At 35.5% G+C, this 19,686-nt stretch overlaps 1 protein-coding gene across 1 annotated transcript in view; it reads right to left on the bottom strand.

The window, feature by feature from the left end:
* STK32B (serine/threonine kinase 32B) overlaps positions 1-19,686 on the bottom strand; it is a 145,407-nt gene that overhangs the window by 114,024 nt on the left and 11,697 nt on the right. The window contains exon 2 of the mRNA XM_085223486.1: positions 4,515-4,570. Within this exon, the coding sequence (XP_085079612.1) occupies positions 4,515-4,570 (56 nt within the window). The remainder of the gene's footprint in view (positions 1-4,514; positions 4,571-19,686) is intronic.

The raw sequence follows: 19,686 nt of genomic DNA, 5'->3' as shown, positions 1-19,686 counted from the left end.
CAAAAAATGCTCATCTGCTGCAAGAAAGAAAGCAAAACCCTCTAGCTCTCCTGGATATATGCAGTCATAATGGGAAATGTTTCTTTTTTTTTTGTTATTTATGGTTGACATTTTTTCCAATGGAGAAATTTTAAAGTGGGGACAAATAAGTGGTCTGCCACCTCAACAAACAAGTTCTGTGATGATTCATTATTGTGGAAGTCTGAGCAGAATTGCCTTATTTACACATATCAGCATGGAAGCCTGTCACACACACATTAATAAAACATCCTCTTTCTATTTTCCTGTGAATATCATTTGCTGTGCCCTGATCAAATTGATATCACTGCTTCAGCAGTCCCTGTGGAGATACTTCAAACCCCATCTAGTTTCAGAGTCAGGAGGGGGGAACAGGAACATCCATCTCTAAGTTATGGGTCTAAATGCATTCAAGGAACCATCTCTAATGCGTCTTCTCTTCTGAAGTCTCTCTAAAGTGACTCTACATGATCAGTTTGGATGTAGGGAAGTTGAAAGCTAGGCAGTACAAATCCTCAGTAATTTTGTCTGGATTTAAATTGTGTTTATTTTTAGAAGTCACGTGTGCAAATACTCTTTTCCTAAAAGGGCTATGTGTTTTAGCTGTTACCATGGGGTCATGTCTTTTTTATATCTTGGAGAGGGAAACTCTGAATTACTTTCAGATCTACAAAGTTAAAAGCAATTAGCCAAGATATTTACTCTTAGAACCAGAAGAACAAAACCCATAGATTATCACTGCAGGGCTAAACTACACTTCAGATAGTCCACTTCTAAACTACCATCTAACTAAACTAACTTCGTCCAAATGAAAAAAACAGATCACCTGCAGATTAATAGGTTACGTTGCACTAAGACTGTTATAGATGACTGAGTTTCCCATGGGCAGAGCTGGGGAAAGGATATCAGAGTTATATGGAGTGAAACTTGCATGGAATTTCCTACTGGTTTTCTGCCAAAGGTGTACATTGCTATGAAGGAGCAGTTATAGGTAGATTCAGAGAAGCTTTTCCCAAAAGGTGGGGATGGAAAAAAGTTAGACTCTCCCACTAACATGAAGTCAGTGAACCAACAAATCTGTATGAAGCAGAAAAATCGCAGGTCTGTTTTTATACACACACTCTAAAAAATGAATGATCATTGTTTCAACCTACAAGTAGACTTGGGAAGATTTACACAAAGAGGCTGGAGAATTGATGTGATAAATTCTAGTTTACACTGTTAGGGAATTCCCATGAAATAGAAGGATTCATTCCTAGATTCCCCTGAGCAAAGTATGACAGCTGGAGAAGAAGCTGAGCATCTGCTTGGTATCCTTTCATATTAACTCAACTTGAATAAGTAGGTGGTTATACTGCCAAACAATACTAATATTCTGCAGTTGTGTGTTATGTTACTTTAAAGATAACAGGAGATTTATTCTGAAATTCTTTGCATATTATTTAGTAAAATATCCTTGATCAGTGCAGATGTGATTCTGGGCTCCCATCTGTTTTACATCATGGCAATTTCAATTCAGGAAGTCACTCTTTTATACAACCAAATTAATCAGAAATAAGTTCTATGTCTCAGCATCTTAGACAAATAGGAGAAAGAATCTGTATATTCTTATCATAATTTGAATTTAATTTAAGTAGGTCAGATTGTTCAATATACCTGCTCACAGGAACAAAGAACTTGAAGAAAAATGGTATTGCAATTTCCCTAGAAACCACCTGCACCTGAATACAAACTATTTCTGTGGCAGTAAGCCTGCAATTATATGGTTACTGTTGCAGTAAAGAAAAATGGTAATTCTTGTATTTCAATCTAAGTCAATTTTGTAGTTATTGGACAGTCTTCAAGTACATAATTTTAGTGATATTTTGGTTGATAATGATGGCTCTACGTAGAACAAAACAGATAAATTTAGCCAGATTAAATATGAGAGAATACTTCTAAGGCATGACATGGCATAAAGAAATGACTATTTAGACCAGTGTTCAGAAGTTTTATTTTGTGGATTTTATATTACCACTTCTGATTTTACTTAGAACAATATTTAATATACAAATAAAAGCTCTGTGGAGTTTGTTTTTTTTTCTTTTATCCTAAACTCCTCACAACTGCTGTGATGCATCTTTACCTACCCTACAGAATGTGCTACAGAGGGTGGAAGACTCTACTGCCTTAAATGTCCTTAGGAGAAGAATATGTTTTAGTGCAGTTGTTTAAAATGGGTGGCCACTTCTCAGAAAAGAAAGCTTTTGAGATACAGAGCCTTTGATACCAAATGGACCAGGAAAATTCCTATAATAGCAGATGTTACTACTCCGATATGAAAATTCCAGAATAGAAGACAGAAGCTGCCTTCTGAAGCCAGCTGGGAAGGACAGAGTATAGCTGAAGCATTCATCCCAGTGGAGGAGGGAAGGTGCTGAGAGTTACCTTAAACTCAGTGCACTAAGGAGAGCTGAGCAGTGAGGGGTCTCTGCCAATAGCAGACACCTCCTGCAGCAATGTCCTGTGGAGGCCTAATGTTGCTGTAGCAACCACAGTAATTTAAGAAATGTTGGAAGACAATTGTACCAATAGCAATAAAAAATACAGAATAAAAAGTAGAGCATGCCTTAAAAATCCTACTGCTCTCAGAAGGCAAAAAAGGCCATAGAGCAGTCATAAAAGCAGAAGGCAGTTTGAGGAAAGTGTAATACCTAACATGGTTTTACATGTTAGGATGCTAGAGCACAATAGACCCCAAACAGTAAACAGCGATTCAATACAGATTAGAGTTCTTGCATCATTTGTTGACATTTTCTGCTGCCAGGTGCTCCCACAAAGACAGTAATTGGAAAAGTTGCCAGCAATGAGGCTTCTGAATGAATGGCAACGGCAAGACTGACTCACAGACACTTGAAATTGTGACTGATTTACCATGCTGTGCTTTTGGCTATGGTATGTCATTTCTAAAAGGCTTACTTTCTTACCCTAACTGTGGAAAGAAAAATCAGGTGATTGGCTGGAAGCTTGCATTGGTTTGGGAAAAACAAGCCTCTTATGCCAAAGTCTGTTCTGTTGCACAGACAACAACAAAATAAGGATTTAAGTTTAAAGGGGACCATACACATAAATAACAGTCCCTAAGGGTTGTGAAACTATTCCCAAACATACATATTCCAAAAGCAGGTTCACAAGAACACTGCAGCTATATGAACCTGTTAGAAAATTAGATGTTTAAGAAATATTATAGAAACATTCACAATTGTTTCCTAAATACCACGGAGAAGAGTGCACCAATCATTAACCAACAAGTTTTCAAGAAGCATGTAGGCTTGTGTTACTTTTTCTGCATGTCATGGGAGGGTGAGGGCCCCTTTGAGAAAGCAGAGACAACAGAGGTGTGAATGGAGAAACTTTAAAGAAGGAGGTGTGCAGGTGATCTTTGTGATGGACAGCATGATTTAAATAAACTTTCTATGACTTACTCTGGACCTAATTTCACTACACGAAGGGATCTCTGTTTGACTTGATTTGATATTCCAGTGATGTATTGTGACAATAAGTAATTACAAATTCCCAGCTGCCTTGACTTATAAGGAATTCTTGGCCACCATTTTGCACTGGCAAACCATATTCTCCTGTTTGACACCCACAGATGGCTTCTGTTGGAATACACGGAGGTAAATAAGGACCATGTCATGGAGAACCATTTGCTTTTGCACAAAGTATTTCAGACTACCGTAAACTGGAAGTTGTTTTTCCATGTGGAAGGCCAAGAGCCAACAAAATCCTAGATATGTGTTTAATGTACAAATACAGAAGTATTTCTCAAGTATAATTTAAATCAAGATCTAGATCATTGTTGCTTGATCAGTTACTGAAATTGTTTCACTTCCAAATTTATTTCTTATGGCTTTTAGTATTTTTATACTATGATTTTCTGCATGGCCTTGTTTAAAACCACATTAAAATTTAAAACCTTGTTATAGTCTTTATTTTAGTAAAAAAGGTCATCTACTCATGTGTAAATAAAACCTGAATCTTCTCTGTTTCAGCAAAAGCCCACTGAATTGAACAAATATTTAATCAATGATCACAATTACAGTAATTTTATACAGTTCCCAAGTGCAGTGAATCTATGTCAAATGTCTTTAAAATATTACAGTAACTTTAAGTACATGAATGAGTCCAATGATTTCAGAACAAGATTGCTCGATAGACATTCTAAAAATGTAGACTGCTTCTACTTTTTTTCACGTTCTTGTTTTGGGGACTGATTTCTTAACTTTGCTAATCCTCATTGAAAAGGCTTAATTATTAAAACATTTTTACTCAATTAGCTTTAGAGAATACATTCTAACAGAAAGGTTTATAATGAAAGTCATTATGATTGTGATCAGATGTCCTTGAGAAGCAAAAGACAACCAAACTTACATTCCTTTACCTGGTCAAGGATAGAAAAACACAAATGAATTCTCTACTAAATTTTTAATTGTTAAAAATAAATTGATTCTTACCTTTCCAAAACTCCCTTTCCCAATAGCCCGCAATATTTGAAAATGGTCAAAGTTAACTGGAAAATAAAGCAGAGAAGAAAAAGAATACAGTTTACAAAGTGCTAAGTCAGAATCAGAAATCAGATAACAACAGTAACAGAAGTGCTTCCAACTAGTGTAATTTGGCCATGTGATACATGCATTCTTCCCTTAAAATATCAAATATATTTAATAGGTAGCAAAAGATTTGCATTAAAATAAGCACCACTAATTTTATTCATCAACCAGTGTTGTTCCAATATCCAGTGTCTCCAAAAAGAAACACACCTCTGTCTAACCTAGTAATGAGATAATACGTTAGCATTACACGGCATTTTCAAGACAGATTAAGATCTATTAAAAGAGTATTGAATAATTCAGATAAGCAATTCCCATCTACTAACAGAATATGTAGTGATATAAGGATAGTATTCTTCCAGTAATCACTTTTTATGGGATGTTTCCCATATTCTGTTATGGTGAAGAAAGCTTATCCCATGGTGACCTTAGTAGGATCAGCCCCTATGAACTTTTCCACCTTAATACTAATATTGGTTCACATCTGCTACATAATGCTATATTGTAAGACTATTTCACTGATTCGGAATAAGTTTGTTTAAGAGAATTGCTTTTAAATCTAAATTCAAAGAATTGGAATTGACAACTGAAACCTAATTGAATTTTTATTTATTTATTTAATTTAAATTAAAACTTTCCTGTGTTCTTGGCTTCAGTACCTTCAACTACGTGCCTGTTACTGCCATAACAGTAATCAGAACAACTATGGAAACAGATTGTCATTGTAAATTATGGCAACGTGAACAAGTACTACAAATATGACTCAAATTATGATGAAGATAATCCTATAAAACAAATAATACTTTAAATATCTATCAAAAACTTGTATTGGCTTAAGCTAAATGGTGAGTAGAGTGTTGCCAGGTTGATGTATATTAAGAGACTGAAAGGGGCTAAAATCTTATTTTCACTGTTGTGGTGATATTTCTTTTATACTACTAGTGTCCATCCCTCCAGCTCCCTTCCAACCCCTGCAATTCTGTGATTCTATGTGATTTTTTTTTTATTTGTGCTTGCTTACACTGTCTTCAAGGGAAGATGACTGCCCCTTATAGTGCAGCTATAGCAACCATCTTCTTGGTAATTACTGGAGACCAAATCAAATCCAGATCTAACAGATCTGAAAGCAGCAGACTCTCATCTTGAGCAAACAAAGATGGTAATTGTGAATATAGTCATTTAAGGATTTGGATACTAAAATGAAAATGCATAACTTTGCATAGATTAACAAGTTGCTATTGCTGGAAAACAAGTTTTGTGCTGAATCACAGAACAGTTAGGGTTATGTAGGCATCTGGAATAGACAAGATTCTCTATCAAAGACTTGTGCTTTTGTTCTCTGCCCACAATTTTTACCAGCAGAAGACTGCCTTGTAGTTCCTGCTGGTCAATACTTGTGTGATAGGCAAGACGGTCAGTTTAGGAAAATGCCTTACACAGAGACACACCAACATAAACCTTTTTGCTATAACTCATCCCTCCCAGGCACATGCCCCAAAATAAAGGAGTTGAGAGCTTCATGACTGGGATCTTTAAATTGATCAAGAAATTCAGAATTAAGAATATTCAAATAAATGTGTACATCTAATTCGTTTCTTCGATAAGTAAAATTCATCAACTTTTTCCTCCAGCATGCTGGCATTCTCTGTCACTCCCTTTCTTTAAAACCTTCTGTTGTTTTCTGTTTTCTTTAACCAGCTTTAACAAATACTTTCATTAATGAAAGCTTATTTTGACTTTATTCTTTACCTTGCAGGCATCCAGGTGAGGCCAGCTCCCAAGCACAACCAGAAAACTGTTGATGCAGTCTGTAATTGGCTGAATTTAATTCAGGTCACTTTTCACTGGGACTTGACTATAATTGTGCTGAAGCCTGGCAGGTTTTGAAATGTATCAATTTGATGAATTATTTCATTTATCCATTTTCATTTTGGAACTCATTTTATGTAAAACCAAAATTAAGCATTTATTTTTAGCCATTTTTATTGTCCATATAACTTCTACTCTATTTATCCATTCTTTGTTATCTGACAGTGTTTATTGCTCTGAGCAATTAGGACAACTTATTTTGTTACTGGAGTTGGTTGTAAGTTGAACTTTCCTAAGACAGAAGTGATTAAATGAGGCGTTAAGCCATGAGATTTAACATGGATTATTGGTAAGTCAAATAAATGGCTAAGAAACATAACCACAATGATTGATAAAATTTTCTTAATTTTTCTATTTAGCACTATTAGAAAGTTGGATGTTAAATTTTCAATTCTTCATTAAGAAACAATAGTATTTTCTATTTGTAGTTCACTGTTCTGTCAGCCTTATCTGAAATTGAGGTACAATTATTGTAATTTTTTTTTTTACAAGAGAAAAGAAAGATCATTTTAAAGACTGTGCAAGCATGTAAATACAAAAGTTTGCATTTGAAATGAGCCACAGTTCTAGACACTGCATTTTTCTGAAAAGTGTTAATTCTCTAAGCTGAGACAAGTTGATCTCTTTTGATCATTCTAACATATGCATAATCTGTATTCAAAAACTGGGCATGTTTTTCTCTTGGGATGTTAGGAAAGGATAACAAAAGACAAAAGTTTGCAATTGAGACCAATGTCAAATTCAGCTGAGGAAAAGATGTTTTATGTATCAGCCCCATCAACAGCAGATCAGCAATATAGAACTCCTGTTAGCACCACAAGTTCACAGATGAATGGTCAAGCTAAGTTAATTATTGCTAGACCAGTCATTCTCTTCAAGAGGTTTTAATCTCCAACTGTCAGAATTTCTGGTTCATATTATTCATCACACTTTTTTTTTTTTTTTTAAAAAAACATTGTGTGTGTATTTTTTCTCCCTTCCAGTGAAAATTCAACACCATAGGTTCATCACTTATTCTGAGAAGAATTAAAGCTCACTATGACCTCTAGCATTTCCAGTGTCCAAAATATTGTCAAGATCACACGTTGCCTTTTCTTCTGTGCAAAGATATCACAAATATGATATTCTTGTCCTCTAAAAGATGACATGACTAACTCTCTTCTGGAGCCTGGTGTTATAGATAATGACATTTTTCTAACACAAAACTCAGCTGAGATAATGGTGTGGTTACAGAAGGAGATTTTCTTCAGTAACTTTAATATTATTATCACTCTTTTAAAAATAGCTTGGCATCATTTTCTGAAGAAGAAAATAACAATTTTCTAACTTTGTGAGAACTTCTTTAATTTCACTACCATATCATACTTACAACTCTGAATTTGAATTTTTAGAGTATGGACATTTTTCAGAAACCAAGATTAATTTATGTTGTTTTCAGCTAATATTCCACAAAGGCAAATTCACAAAATGAATTTGTATTAAAAACAAAGTGAGGAGGTTCCATTTCAGTTTTAATGTTTTTCATCAATTTGGAAAAAACAAGATGTATTATGTTCTCACTCCTCCATCTCCCATCAAAAAGAGAAAGTCACCATAAATTAAAAACTGAGGACTATGGAATAAAATAGAAGTATTTGATTAACTAAAGGAGAAATTAGATCAGCGTTTACAATGCCTGTTTAATAATATTAGAGTGACTGCTGCTTGATAATTTCAGTAATGAGATATATATTCATCTGAATTAAAGAGTTTAGTTTGTTTCACTTAAGTCGTACTCAAGTCTTAAGCAAATTCTATTGCACAGCTTCAAGTCTCTGTTAAAAACTTTATCCACAAATTAGCCCAATGTAGAGCATTTTCCAGCAGCTTAATACTGAACTAAAAAAATCTTGAATGATGGTAATGATACCATATAAAAACATAACATTTTTACCATTTCAATTGCAGTTTTACAAACCTAAAATATTCTAGTGTTACCCAGCATTTGTTCAAGTGTAAATTAAGTCTTGCCTAAGAGGCAGTATACATATCAGGTTGATTCTACATAGAGCTGACATCTGCTATTCTTCCTGCAGCTGAGGAAAATTTATAGCATGTATATGTGATTCCTCCGATGACACTAAACATTATCTGGAATAACTTTGCATCTACAGGAGAAAATATCCAATCCAAATTTGTCAAAGCACAGATATACATATTCCTTGCATCATAGAAAAGAAATGAGCAGCTCTTCAATTAAAATGAAACAAACAAACAATTAAAAAATTAAGAATTTAATAAACCTTGAGAGATAAATCCAGCCACTCTCCTTCTCTAGCTGATACCCACTGATTTATTCGGTTTCTGTGGCAGCAGCTAAAACCCAAACATGACTCTTAAGACATTAGAAAGTGAAGAGTAAAGATTATTTGTAACACAAATTGCATTTCTAGATTTACTCTCAACTGATCTAAACAGAAAACAAAACCATGAAAATATGATACAGCCATCAGCCCAAGGAAATTGATTTTTAAATCTTGGATGTTGTGGTTCTGTTTCAGAGAACTTTAATGCTTCCTGCTTCTGGGTGAATCAGAAAAACAGAGTAACAACTAAATCAGATTTTCTCTCTAGATTTGGCCTATATGGTTTACTGTCTAAAGTTTTAGACTCAGTGGACAGCAGTGCTCTTAGGATTCCAAATCTGTTCTGCAGTCTTTTTTACATGTGCTTCCTGTTCACACTCTCCAGCCTTTCCCAGAGTGAGCCACAATTCTGTGCTAACAGGACCTCGGTAGGTCTCAGCAGCCTTCAAACCTTATTAAGATTGCTCTACTATTTCCACACAGAAACATACAAGATTAATAACCAAGTAGGTACTGTCATATACATTCAGTATTTGTTATGGAGTTCCCAGCTTGAATGGATATAGACAGAAGAAACATGAAGAGTGCTTAGAAATTAGATTAAGGAGCATGAGTTGGTTAGGGTAGTCATAAAGAGCTGCATTCCATCATGATTTATTGATGAAAAATGCACTAGTGAAGAAAGATAGTTTAAATTAAGTATTGAAGTAAATAAGAAATGAATTTTTGTTGACAGAAAAGGAAAAAGCAGCTGCATCTCTGAGGTGAGCAAAGAATCCAAAACCTGGATAGATTCATTAGGCTTACGGATGGAATGAGCCAACCCTATGAATTAATTGACTTTGGAGCACAGTAATTAGAAAGAGTTACATAACTGAAGGACAAGAGAAAAGTATTTTCAGAGCTGATTTTATCTCATTAATGATGAAGCACGGCATTTTCTATCATTGTGTTTAGGGGCTTTGCATTTAAATTGCATTACAATGGCTCAATTCTTCAGACAGTGTTTTAGTCTTGATATAAGCTGCTACTAATTATTGCATTAATCATTTTTTATAATTAGCCAGAATTTACTTGCAATGAGAGTGCATCTGAATGTCAGAAAAATGTAATTCATAATTCAGCTAATTTTGCTTTGAATTTAAAGACACATTTCAGTCTGATCATGTTTTGCAAACTGAACATACAGAAAAGGTAATTCTTGTCTCTTGGGGAACTCTGATACTTGAACATTAGTCTACTCTCAGAAAAAAACATTACTTTTAATGGATCAGAATAGTCATGACCATTGATTTTGAAAGTAACTTTATGTTATGAATTGAAATAAAATTTTCATTTTAAACTGATACCATTTTTGCATTCTAAAATATCAGAAGCAGTTCACAATAGCCAACTTCACCCTGCTACAACTCTAGTCAAAGAAATTCAAAACAATGTCGTCCATCTTATGAAAGGAAATATGTATCTCACCTCCCTCTATCTAAATGAGACATTTATATGATACTGAAAAATTTCAATTTCAGACTTCATAATAGATCCACGGTGGTTTCTTTCATGGTAGATCAGGACTATGAGTTAGTCCTTGTGATGATGACCATGTCTGATCATCTATGATAGATCTTCAACTGGACTACATCTTCCATCAGTGAGGTAAACTCTTACCACTTGCATGACACACACTGTTCACTTAGGGGCAACACAAAATGAAATCATTCTGAAAATGTAAATTTGAATTTCATTCCAAGTTATAAAAACAGCTTTGTTTTCTCAATACAAGACTTATTTTTTTTTTTTGTACAGGAAATTAACAACATTTTGATATTGCGTTAAAGTAAATTTCCCTTTAAAAAGTAGTTTCAAAGGCAGTAGATTGAGATAGTTACCTTCATAGGGAACTTATAGCACTTACTACTGCAGGAAACCTTATGAAAGCAGATAGTCTGTCCCAAAGGTGTATTGCAAGCCTGCAAGTAACTTCACTCTTTAGGTAACTGAGAAAGATGCCAAATCTGAGCAGTTTGAATGCAACCAGAATCCTGCTCACTCTATTCAGTGGAAAACAATTTATTCATTAGGAAAAAAAAAAAAAGTTAAATCAGATTGCCAGTTTATGGTAGTACGAATGATACTGCATAAGTCAAGGTCCAGTGCAGGGCAGTGTCATTCAGCACAGGGGCAGTGACCTATAGAAGACACTGTAAAGAGCCAGCAAGAATTTTTTATTTTTTTTTTAATGGAGGAAGTAAAACTGAGATGATCTAACTGGATCCAGTCTGTAAAACTCAATTTTTGTACGTTATACTTTTACAGTTAGGTTTTGTTGTTGTTGTTTTAATACTGAAGTAGAGCTCAAACACTCATCCCTGTTCCATTAAATATGCTGGCTATCATTCTTCTATTTTCTCCTCAGACATAAGCAATCAAAGGCAATAAAGGTAAGACAGTTGTAAGTCATTCTTCTAACCAGGTATTTTGCCTCAGATGGCAGTCTCAGGAAGACAACCAAACTTCCTTCTAAAAAAAATAGAAATAATAACGTAACATACTATACCAGAAAGATTTGAATTAACATAGTCTAAACATAATAACATAGTCTAACATAGTACAGCTGCTATTATTTGAAGACAGAATTACTCATATAATCTAATGATTTGAAATGATTTCTTATTAAGGAAACAAACAAAATATTGAATAGAGGTGATAGCTAGGCAGAAAAGAGAAGGACATCAAATATGTGTTGTTTTTGTGAAAAGTCAGCTATACCAACTAGCCCAAGCTGATAGCATGTCCTCGTAGGCAGTGCAGTATAAAATAGGAAAAAATGATCATCTGTTTAACTTCACCATTGACGATGTGACCAGCAAAAATTAGCACAGAATATTATACATTTTATTCTTTTTTTTGGGGGGGGAAGGGAGGGAGGAGGAGGGAGGTGTCCCAAAATAGTGAACAAAGGCATCAACTAGTTCAGAAAAGGGTAGAACTATAAAATACTGAAGACCAGTGGGACTTCACTAAGACAGACTAAGAGAGATCTGTGCAGTCAAGATGTTGTAGATGAAAACAGACAAGACATTCTTCTAATGCTACTTCCATGCCCCTGGGGTGGAGCAGTATTGATCAGATCAAACTGGTCTGAAAACAGTAATTTGGTACCACAAACTGAGAGCAAGAGATTGAGTGCTGATGATGGGCCATCAACTTAGAAGGCCTTGATCCTGTGGATCAGGTTAGTGTAATCCCTTTGCAACGCTATTTTGAAGGAAAATTTCTCAATTGCTCACTGACATCATGATGACTAATCCATACATCATCTATACATCAAGCTGAAAAGATTAATGTGGACTTCAAATTCAGGGGCTTTCAATTTAAGTTAAATAAAAAAGTGAAAAGATCTAATCTACTACTGTTTTTCAACAGCTAGCAAATAACCACAGATTGTTGTGAAAGGCCTAGGCTTAGGGACTGATAGGGACTTATACTGAGGTATAAGTCAGTGCTATGAAAAATAACATAAGAAGCCAGATATTTCTCAGAATGAACTGAAATGTGAAAATTTCTACCATTGCTACATAGCCATAATTGGTACATATCAATGAGTTTGTTTAACTGCACCAGCCTGAACCCACAGAAGTTTTGGTGGTAGCTGGGAACACTTATACATTTGTGTAACAGGGGTGCTCACATCTTGTGCACAGAATTCATTGTAACTGGCCATCTGAAAGTACGTGATTCTCTCTCCTGGCACTGGATCTATGTGACATGAAGGACTGATATTATTAGATTATTAAGTTTAGTATGTTCAGTAATAATGGCCATCAATTGCAACTTAATCCCATAGCCTGGCCCTCGTTGCCAGATCAAAATAATTAGGATTTAGTTAGGCAATGTCAAATCTTCAGGATAATTATAAGCTAGTTACCATAATGGAAGACTCTGGAATTACTTTTGTTGTATCTTCATTCTATTTGCGTATAACATTTGGGTAACCTTTTTTTCCTAGTCTAAAAAGGTTTCCTTTGCATAGACTAGGTTCTTTAGTGAAAAGTAATTAGAAGTCTGATATAATTCTAGTCATTCATCCAAGTGTCTACTATAAAACAGTAATTTATAAAATTTTACCATTAGAAATTCAGAAGTCAGTAAATTTAATTTTTTTAAGAACAGTGAACGTTTTAATAAAGTTGCGATGAAAGCAATTCTGTTTTGCTATAGGACAGAACTTTAATTCAGAAAAGTGGTTAACTTAGTATCAACGCTTGAAACATCAAAGATCACCAAGAAACTACTGAACAGATGTAGTAGACCATGTCACTGTCAGTGAGTAGCTGGTAAGACTTTATGAGTCTCTGTGCTGTTCATACTTGTTTCAAAAGGTAAAGTTGACATTAGAACTAAGGAGTGAAATTTCATAACATGTTCAAATACAAAATATCTTCAAGAGTTTTCATAAGTAATGATACATAAGTCCCTCTTGATGAGAAAAGTGGGTTTCTGACTAATGATATTGCCTACTTATGACTAAGATGACAAAAAAGAATCTCTGTAATCTGTTGCTAGAAGAAATACGTTGACAAGTATGTCCAACAGAAAATGTACTTCTTAACAAAATATATTGCTATAATACAGAAAGCCTATGTTCCTCTTTAACAATAATAGATTTCTCCAGGAGATCAGGAAACACAGAATATGAAGCATCTTTTTTCAACTAGAAAGTGGGAATATTTTCCTCTCACAGAGTTACTATGAATATAACCTCATTAATAACTGAACTGGAAGGGAGGGAAGTTGCTATGGGAATAAAATGTCAAATTTCAGTGGACCAAACAGTTTTTTCCTATGATAAAATTCACCAGCCATCCTCAGGTGAAGGACAACTATTTAAACAAAGTTATCAGCAAAATCCTCTCTGAGGCATCAGTCAATTTTATCCAAATAGAGGCCTCTATAATGCCAGGGGAAGAGGGGTAAGAAATCCCTTTGCTTTAGGCTTCTTTGTGTGGTGGTTCTAAGACTACTTTCTGATAGGATTTCAGAAAATGAGTTTTGGTGCTGTGTTAGTAGAAAGATGGGAAATCATGTGAATCATGTGAAATAAGATTTTATCCAAACATCTAGACAAACTACGAGTTACTGTCCTCTTTTTCTTCTAAATTGACGTCTCTTTCTGTCTCCAAAACTGGATCTGCAAAAATTATCCTTTTTTTTTTTTTCCTAAACCACAATTACAAATAAAACCCTGGCAGCAAATAAGGGCACTAAAGGGTGAGAAAGATTCATGTTTCAGTTAGGATTCTTCTATTCAGTGTTTTAAAGCCCAAACAGAACTCACAGGTGTCAAAAAAATAATGCCAGTCCTAGCTCATAACAAAAGTATTCTGAATTGTGGATGGAGCAGTAGACTTGATATTTGCTTACCATTGTAAGGTTACTGCTCATTAATTTGGTAGCAGAGATGCTCCCTCTAGGGGAAAAATCTTTCAAAAGAAGTGGTAAAACCTGCCAGGTGTAAATGTGGCTATCCAGATCTGATTTATCTTTTGGGATTTGAAAATAGTGTCAAAATAACAAGAATTTCCAGAACAATTTCTGAAGATTTCCAGGAACTTGTATTTCATGGCTCTTGCAATAATCAACTTTAAAAATGTCTTACATGACTTGGAGCTCTGAGGATACCATTTAAGACTACCAGTCCATTATCATCTTCATCTGCCTCTCTCCCACCACCACCTTGTTCAGGAGACCCGCTGCAGCTGGAGCCTGGATCCAGTCACTGTGAAACTGACTGCACGTAACAGAACTCTGAGGAGTCTGGTTGGGACCCATCCTGTCTTTGCTGAGCTGTGCTTCACCTGAGGTAGGCTGCAGTTATGTCCATGCCTGATTATGCACCTAATCTACCATTTGGATTTTTGGACACTACTTTCCATCACTCACCTTCACTGCTCATCTAGTTTGGTGTCAGTAGGTTGCACCTGTGTTGATGAGGCCACCACCCCTCCCTGTTCCTGCTGCACAGTGCCATTTTCAGACTGGAAACAAGTGTTTTCCAGTAATGGGATAGAACTGCAGATAGCAAGTAACTGAAGATAGTGTGTAACTGAAGATAATGTGAGGACTGGAAAAAGGAAAAGTTGCCTCTGATTACGGAAAAGTATTTAAATGGTTAGAACAGATAGCAAGTACAATTAAGTGGCAGTGCCCCCATACGACAAAGTTAAAGAAAATTTCAAGTATTGCATTTACTGCATGAGCATAAAGAGCCATAGAGTCCTGCAGAATCTAGATGCCTGTCAAACCAGCTGGATTCCAATAGCTTTTAAGACAATGATCTCCATTAACTCTGTCCTTTAGACCACCTGTCATCACCTCTCATCTGCAACAAAATGAATTTCCCTGTTTAAGTGAGAAATTGAGTTGCATCTCACTCGTAGTTATCATAATTTTTGAAAATTAAACTGTATTTCAAATGAAGTCCATTTTAGCAATGAAAACTTAAGTTCAAATCTGAGATTCCAGAAGTGACCTGAATCTTTCTTTACAGTTTTAATTTTGATGTGATTTGGAGCTGAAAAGTATCTGGCTTTTTATTATAGCTAGAATTCTTACTATTTCTCTGTATTAATCATTTTATTTCATAAGAATCGCTTCACTTTGTCTGCCAATTTGGAGTAAAAGCTCTTGTGGGACTCCCAGAGGCTTTTTACCTACATGTTCAAGGTGAAACATTTGTCAAATTTGAATGCGTTCCAACATGAACAATTAGAGTAGAGTTGAAGCAATAACTTAAATTAAAAGTTGAAGTTAATATTTAATGTACCATTTCTATTTTGATGTTTCTTTTTCTTTTTTTTTTTTTTTGGTGACTCTTTCAGGGTGGATAGAGAGGGTAGAAAAAAAAAGATTTCATATTAGCAGCTATATTCAATTCATAAAGAACCTGCAAGATGTCAGTGCAACTCAAATATCTTTATCTAGAGGTTTGCAGATAAATATTTTGTGATGAAATTCGTTGTTTTGATATTGAGATTGAATAAGACGGTTGGCTGCTGTACATACAATGGCCATCTAACTGGCAGTTTTTGATTTGGAGCTCGTTATTTATTCTCTTATCCTTGCACCACTTACCTCTAGGGAGTCCTTTCAGTGATAATGCAGAGATATTTCCAGCCTGATATAAGTACGCCTATTTACACACCACAAGCAATTACTTCAAAGTCGATAGACCCAAGCATAGCTGAAAACAGTAAATATGAATAAGAAAATTGGGGCCTTTGTCTGAAACAAAACAAAGCAAATCCACCTCATCTCCACTTCGTGGCTCTATGTCAGCTGGCACCAGGGTGGCTGAAGACAGGAGGGCTTCAAACCAAACATAGTTCCCAGATTTATGGCTGGGGGCAAGCACTAACAGCAGGTCAGTAGACTCTCTCAGCCCCAACCTAATTTATAAAGACTTACGTTATATCACCACACAACAGGAATGAATAAAAAGATTCATTTGATCTAGGGGGTGTGTAGCTAAATGGTATTAATGGAAATAACATAACTTCTAATTTTAACAGCAGAAATTATTAGCTGTAGAGCACAAACAGTGAACAGCAGAGGATAAAACTGTTCAATGCAGAAGAAGGTTTGTTACTTGTAATGCCTGAAACATTTGGTGCTATTAATTGTACTCATGCCAATTCTGTATAACCACAGAAATAGAATCTCAAGTAATTTTATTTATAGATGTTAAATGAAAATAACGAATATTGGTAATCTGTTCTAGAGTTCTCTACTATATACACCAGATCTGTTTTAACACAACTAATGTACATACAAAAAAAACTACGGAGAGAGAAAGAGAGGGATGATTAATATAAATATAGTTATGATTTCTTAACTAGAGTAATACTGTGAATCAGAGATCAAAGCTTCCTCTGGCTGATTTTTATGGAAAGAACACTAAATAGTCTTGATTCTTCACAGTATAAGATGAAAAACTTTCAGAATAACAAAAAAAGAAAAAAGTTTATTTTCTATACCAGTTGTGTGTGGTTCTGTTTACTTGGTTGGTTTGGTTTTTGTCTAGGTTAATCAACAAACAATGGAAAAAGGTCAAGAAATTAGTTTAAAGTCGCTAGAGACTTGAAGAAATCTGTTCCATATGATAATATTCATCATTTTTCCCTAAGTGGTCTGCTCTGCTGTATTTTCTTTTTCTAAATTACATAGGCCACTCCAAAAGTAATGCCTCCTATTTATTTCCATATTTCCATGGAAACTACAATGGATATGGAGAACACAAAAACACTATTTGATAAAGCAAATTCTCAGCTACAGAACACTCTTGTTCTACAGTGGTAGTAACCACCATTAGCTATGCATTTTCACAAGCAGTGAACAAGAGCCTGCACGTCACACTTGTAAAAATCTCCACACGCAGAAGTGACTCACTGTGTTTCACTACTGCTATGAGGGTGTTGCTGCTAGGAAGATGTTGCCTGTTCAGTCTTTCTATCTTTCATTAGCCCAAATAGATGGAAGTCAGAAGGCACCAAATCCAAACTATATTGTGGGTGTGGTAGAACAGCCCAGCCAAGATTGGCAATGTGGTCCACAATCTTCAAACTGGTATGAGGCCTGCAATTGTTGTGTTGCAAGATTAAAGTTGATTTCTTCTCTGGCCTGACACTACATGCAGTGTTCTTTCTGTTCCTATGTGAGCATTTGTAGGACCCATCTGATGCAAACTTTGTGATATTTCAATGCTGTCTCTGTTGTTTCCAACTCATTGAACCCAGTTCCCTGATTCTAATTTGCCTATTCCTGCTGGTGAGCTATCAAGACACTCTTTGTCACATTGTGTCACATGGCTGTACATGGCCATCCAGAACATGGTTTATACTGAACACCACTATTTTCTCTGCTGAAATGAACCCACCACCTCACTGCGCTCACATCCACTGTTTGGTCTCTATAAACAGTCAGCAAGCATTGATGAATGTCAAAGAGTACCATTTTATCCACACAGAGGAATTCTATAACACACTGTTGTTTCATACACACTTCTATATCAAACACCATTTTGTCAGACTGCCCCTCTGCTGCCATCTGTCCCACAGCAATAAAATGTAACAAAATATTGGCAGGAAGTTCAACCTCTATTGCCATACCACTAACATCTTCCTCTGATTTTGTGGAACAACATAGTGAAATAAGAGGCAATACTCTTTGGAGCAGCCCCCGTTGAACATAGCAGTGCAGGAAATTCTTTTCAACAACAAGGGTATCTGGCCACTTAGAGCATCAGGATGCCATTGACAGACAAAGGTCTGTAGATCAAAAGGTGTGTATGTACATGATCTATCTAGCAGAGGAAGCTGAGGAGGATGAGAGCTGGTCTTATAGCTTCATTTGCATTTGTATGCCCAGGGAAGCATTCAAAATTCTCCACATCTCACTGGAAACAGTGAGAAAACTGAATGTCACAAGAAGCATCTTCTTTTCTAAGAGATCCTGAAAGTGAGGTTTTCTATTAAAGTATTTAAAATCTATGCCTGTCCTCCTTCCAGCATCTGTAACATAGACTGATGGTTCCTGGCTTAGGAGAACAAGAGGTCTGAAATCAGGGCAGCACCTAGCATAAATGCTCAAAAGCACTGAAAACTTGTCATTTCTTCGCTGCCATGTATTACTTAATAGTAATACTCTCTGAACATACTCTCGACACAACCTCTGTCAAATCCCAGAAAAGCCTTGTGAAAAGCCATTTAGAGGGAAGACTGCCTGTCACAGGACCAGCTCTTTGCATGTCCTGCTTCCCACAGCCTATGTCTACTATGTCTACCCAGGCAACTATTCATTAGCTGCTCACTTCTCCTGTTCATCAATAGAGAGTTCTCTAGCTTTAACAGAACATGGACTTCTTTGCAGAAGGTTAGGATTATCAGAAAAATTCTGTATTCTATGACCCTTTGTCAGCAAAATCATACAGTGCTTCGTGACTTTTCCTCCCATTATACCCAAATTTACCTCAATAAATGCTAACTTGATTTATTTTATAGCAGTGTCCTGTGCATAAGATTGTGCAGCTATCGCTGTAGTTTTTATAGGCTAGAACAGTCAAATATGAAGCTGGACGTAACATATCTTTTTCCTGGTTTTCAGAAAGGATCTTTTTATTTTCTTTTGTCTTTGACTTCAAGTTCTGTGTAGCAAATCACAGTGCCTAAGATGCACATTCTCCCAGAAGAGTTTGCAGGCTTTACTGCTTGAACAAAGGAGAAGATGATTTCAGAGAGGTATGGAGGACACTCAGGAGGTTAGCAGTGATTTCACATATTCTTTGTTTTACCAGACTAACAGCTAATCACAGAGAACAGCAAATGAAAACTAAGAGCAGATTTCAGTGCTCCGCAAAAGAGGCAAAACAATATCATAAAGAAATTACAATTACCGGAGGCATTAAATAGTTTGCATTTTTAGATGTTAAATAAGGATTGATGTTATTACTCCAAATGTAGGAAAAGGAATTATCATCTTTTTTTATGACCCATTAGTATATATTGCTGCATAATCTATTTTACTTAATACAACAATCTTATGCAGAATAGCATTAGTAATTCAGTGACACAGCTAGTGCTCTGTTTTCTTTGGTATCAAACTAGGCTAAAAGCAACGGGGCAGAAATAAACAACAGCCTTAGCATTATCTAAAAGTTTTCAAACTTCAAAGAACTTTAAAAAAAAAAAAAAAGAGAGAGAGAGAAAATGTGAAAAGAAATTAAAAAGCAAGAAAGCATTCTCAAATCGAAGCAGGATGCTAAAAAGCACATTATTGATATATTTTTCAGTTTGATTCAGATAACAAAACTG

Source organism: Meleagris gallopavo, chromosome 4 (assembly GCF_905368555.1).
Source record: "Meleagris gallopavo chromosome 4, MGAL_WU_HG_1.1, whole genome shotgun sequence".
NCBI classification, from domain to species: domain Eukaryota; kingdom Metazoa; phylum Chordata; class Aves; order Galliformes; family Phasianidae; genus Meleagris; species Meleagris gallopavo.
The sequence above is the reverse complement of the archived record's forward strand: the minus strand, read 5'-3'. Positions and strand labels throughout refer to the sequence as shown.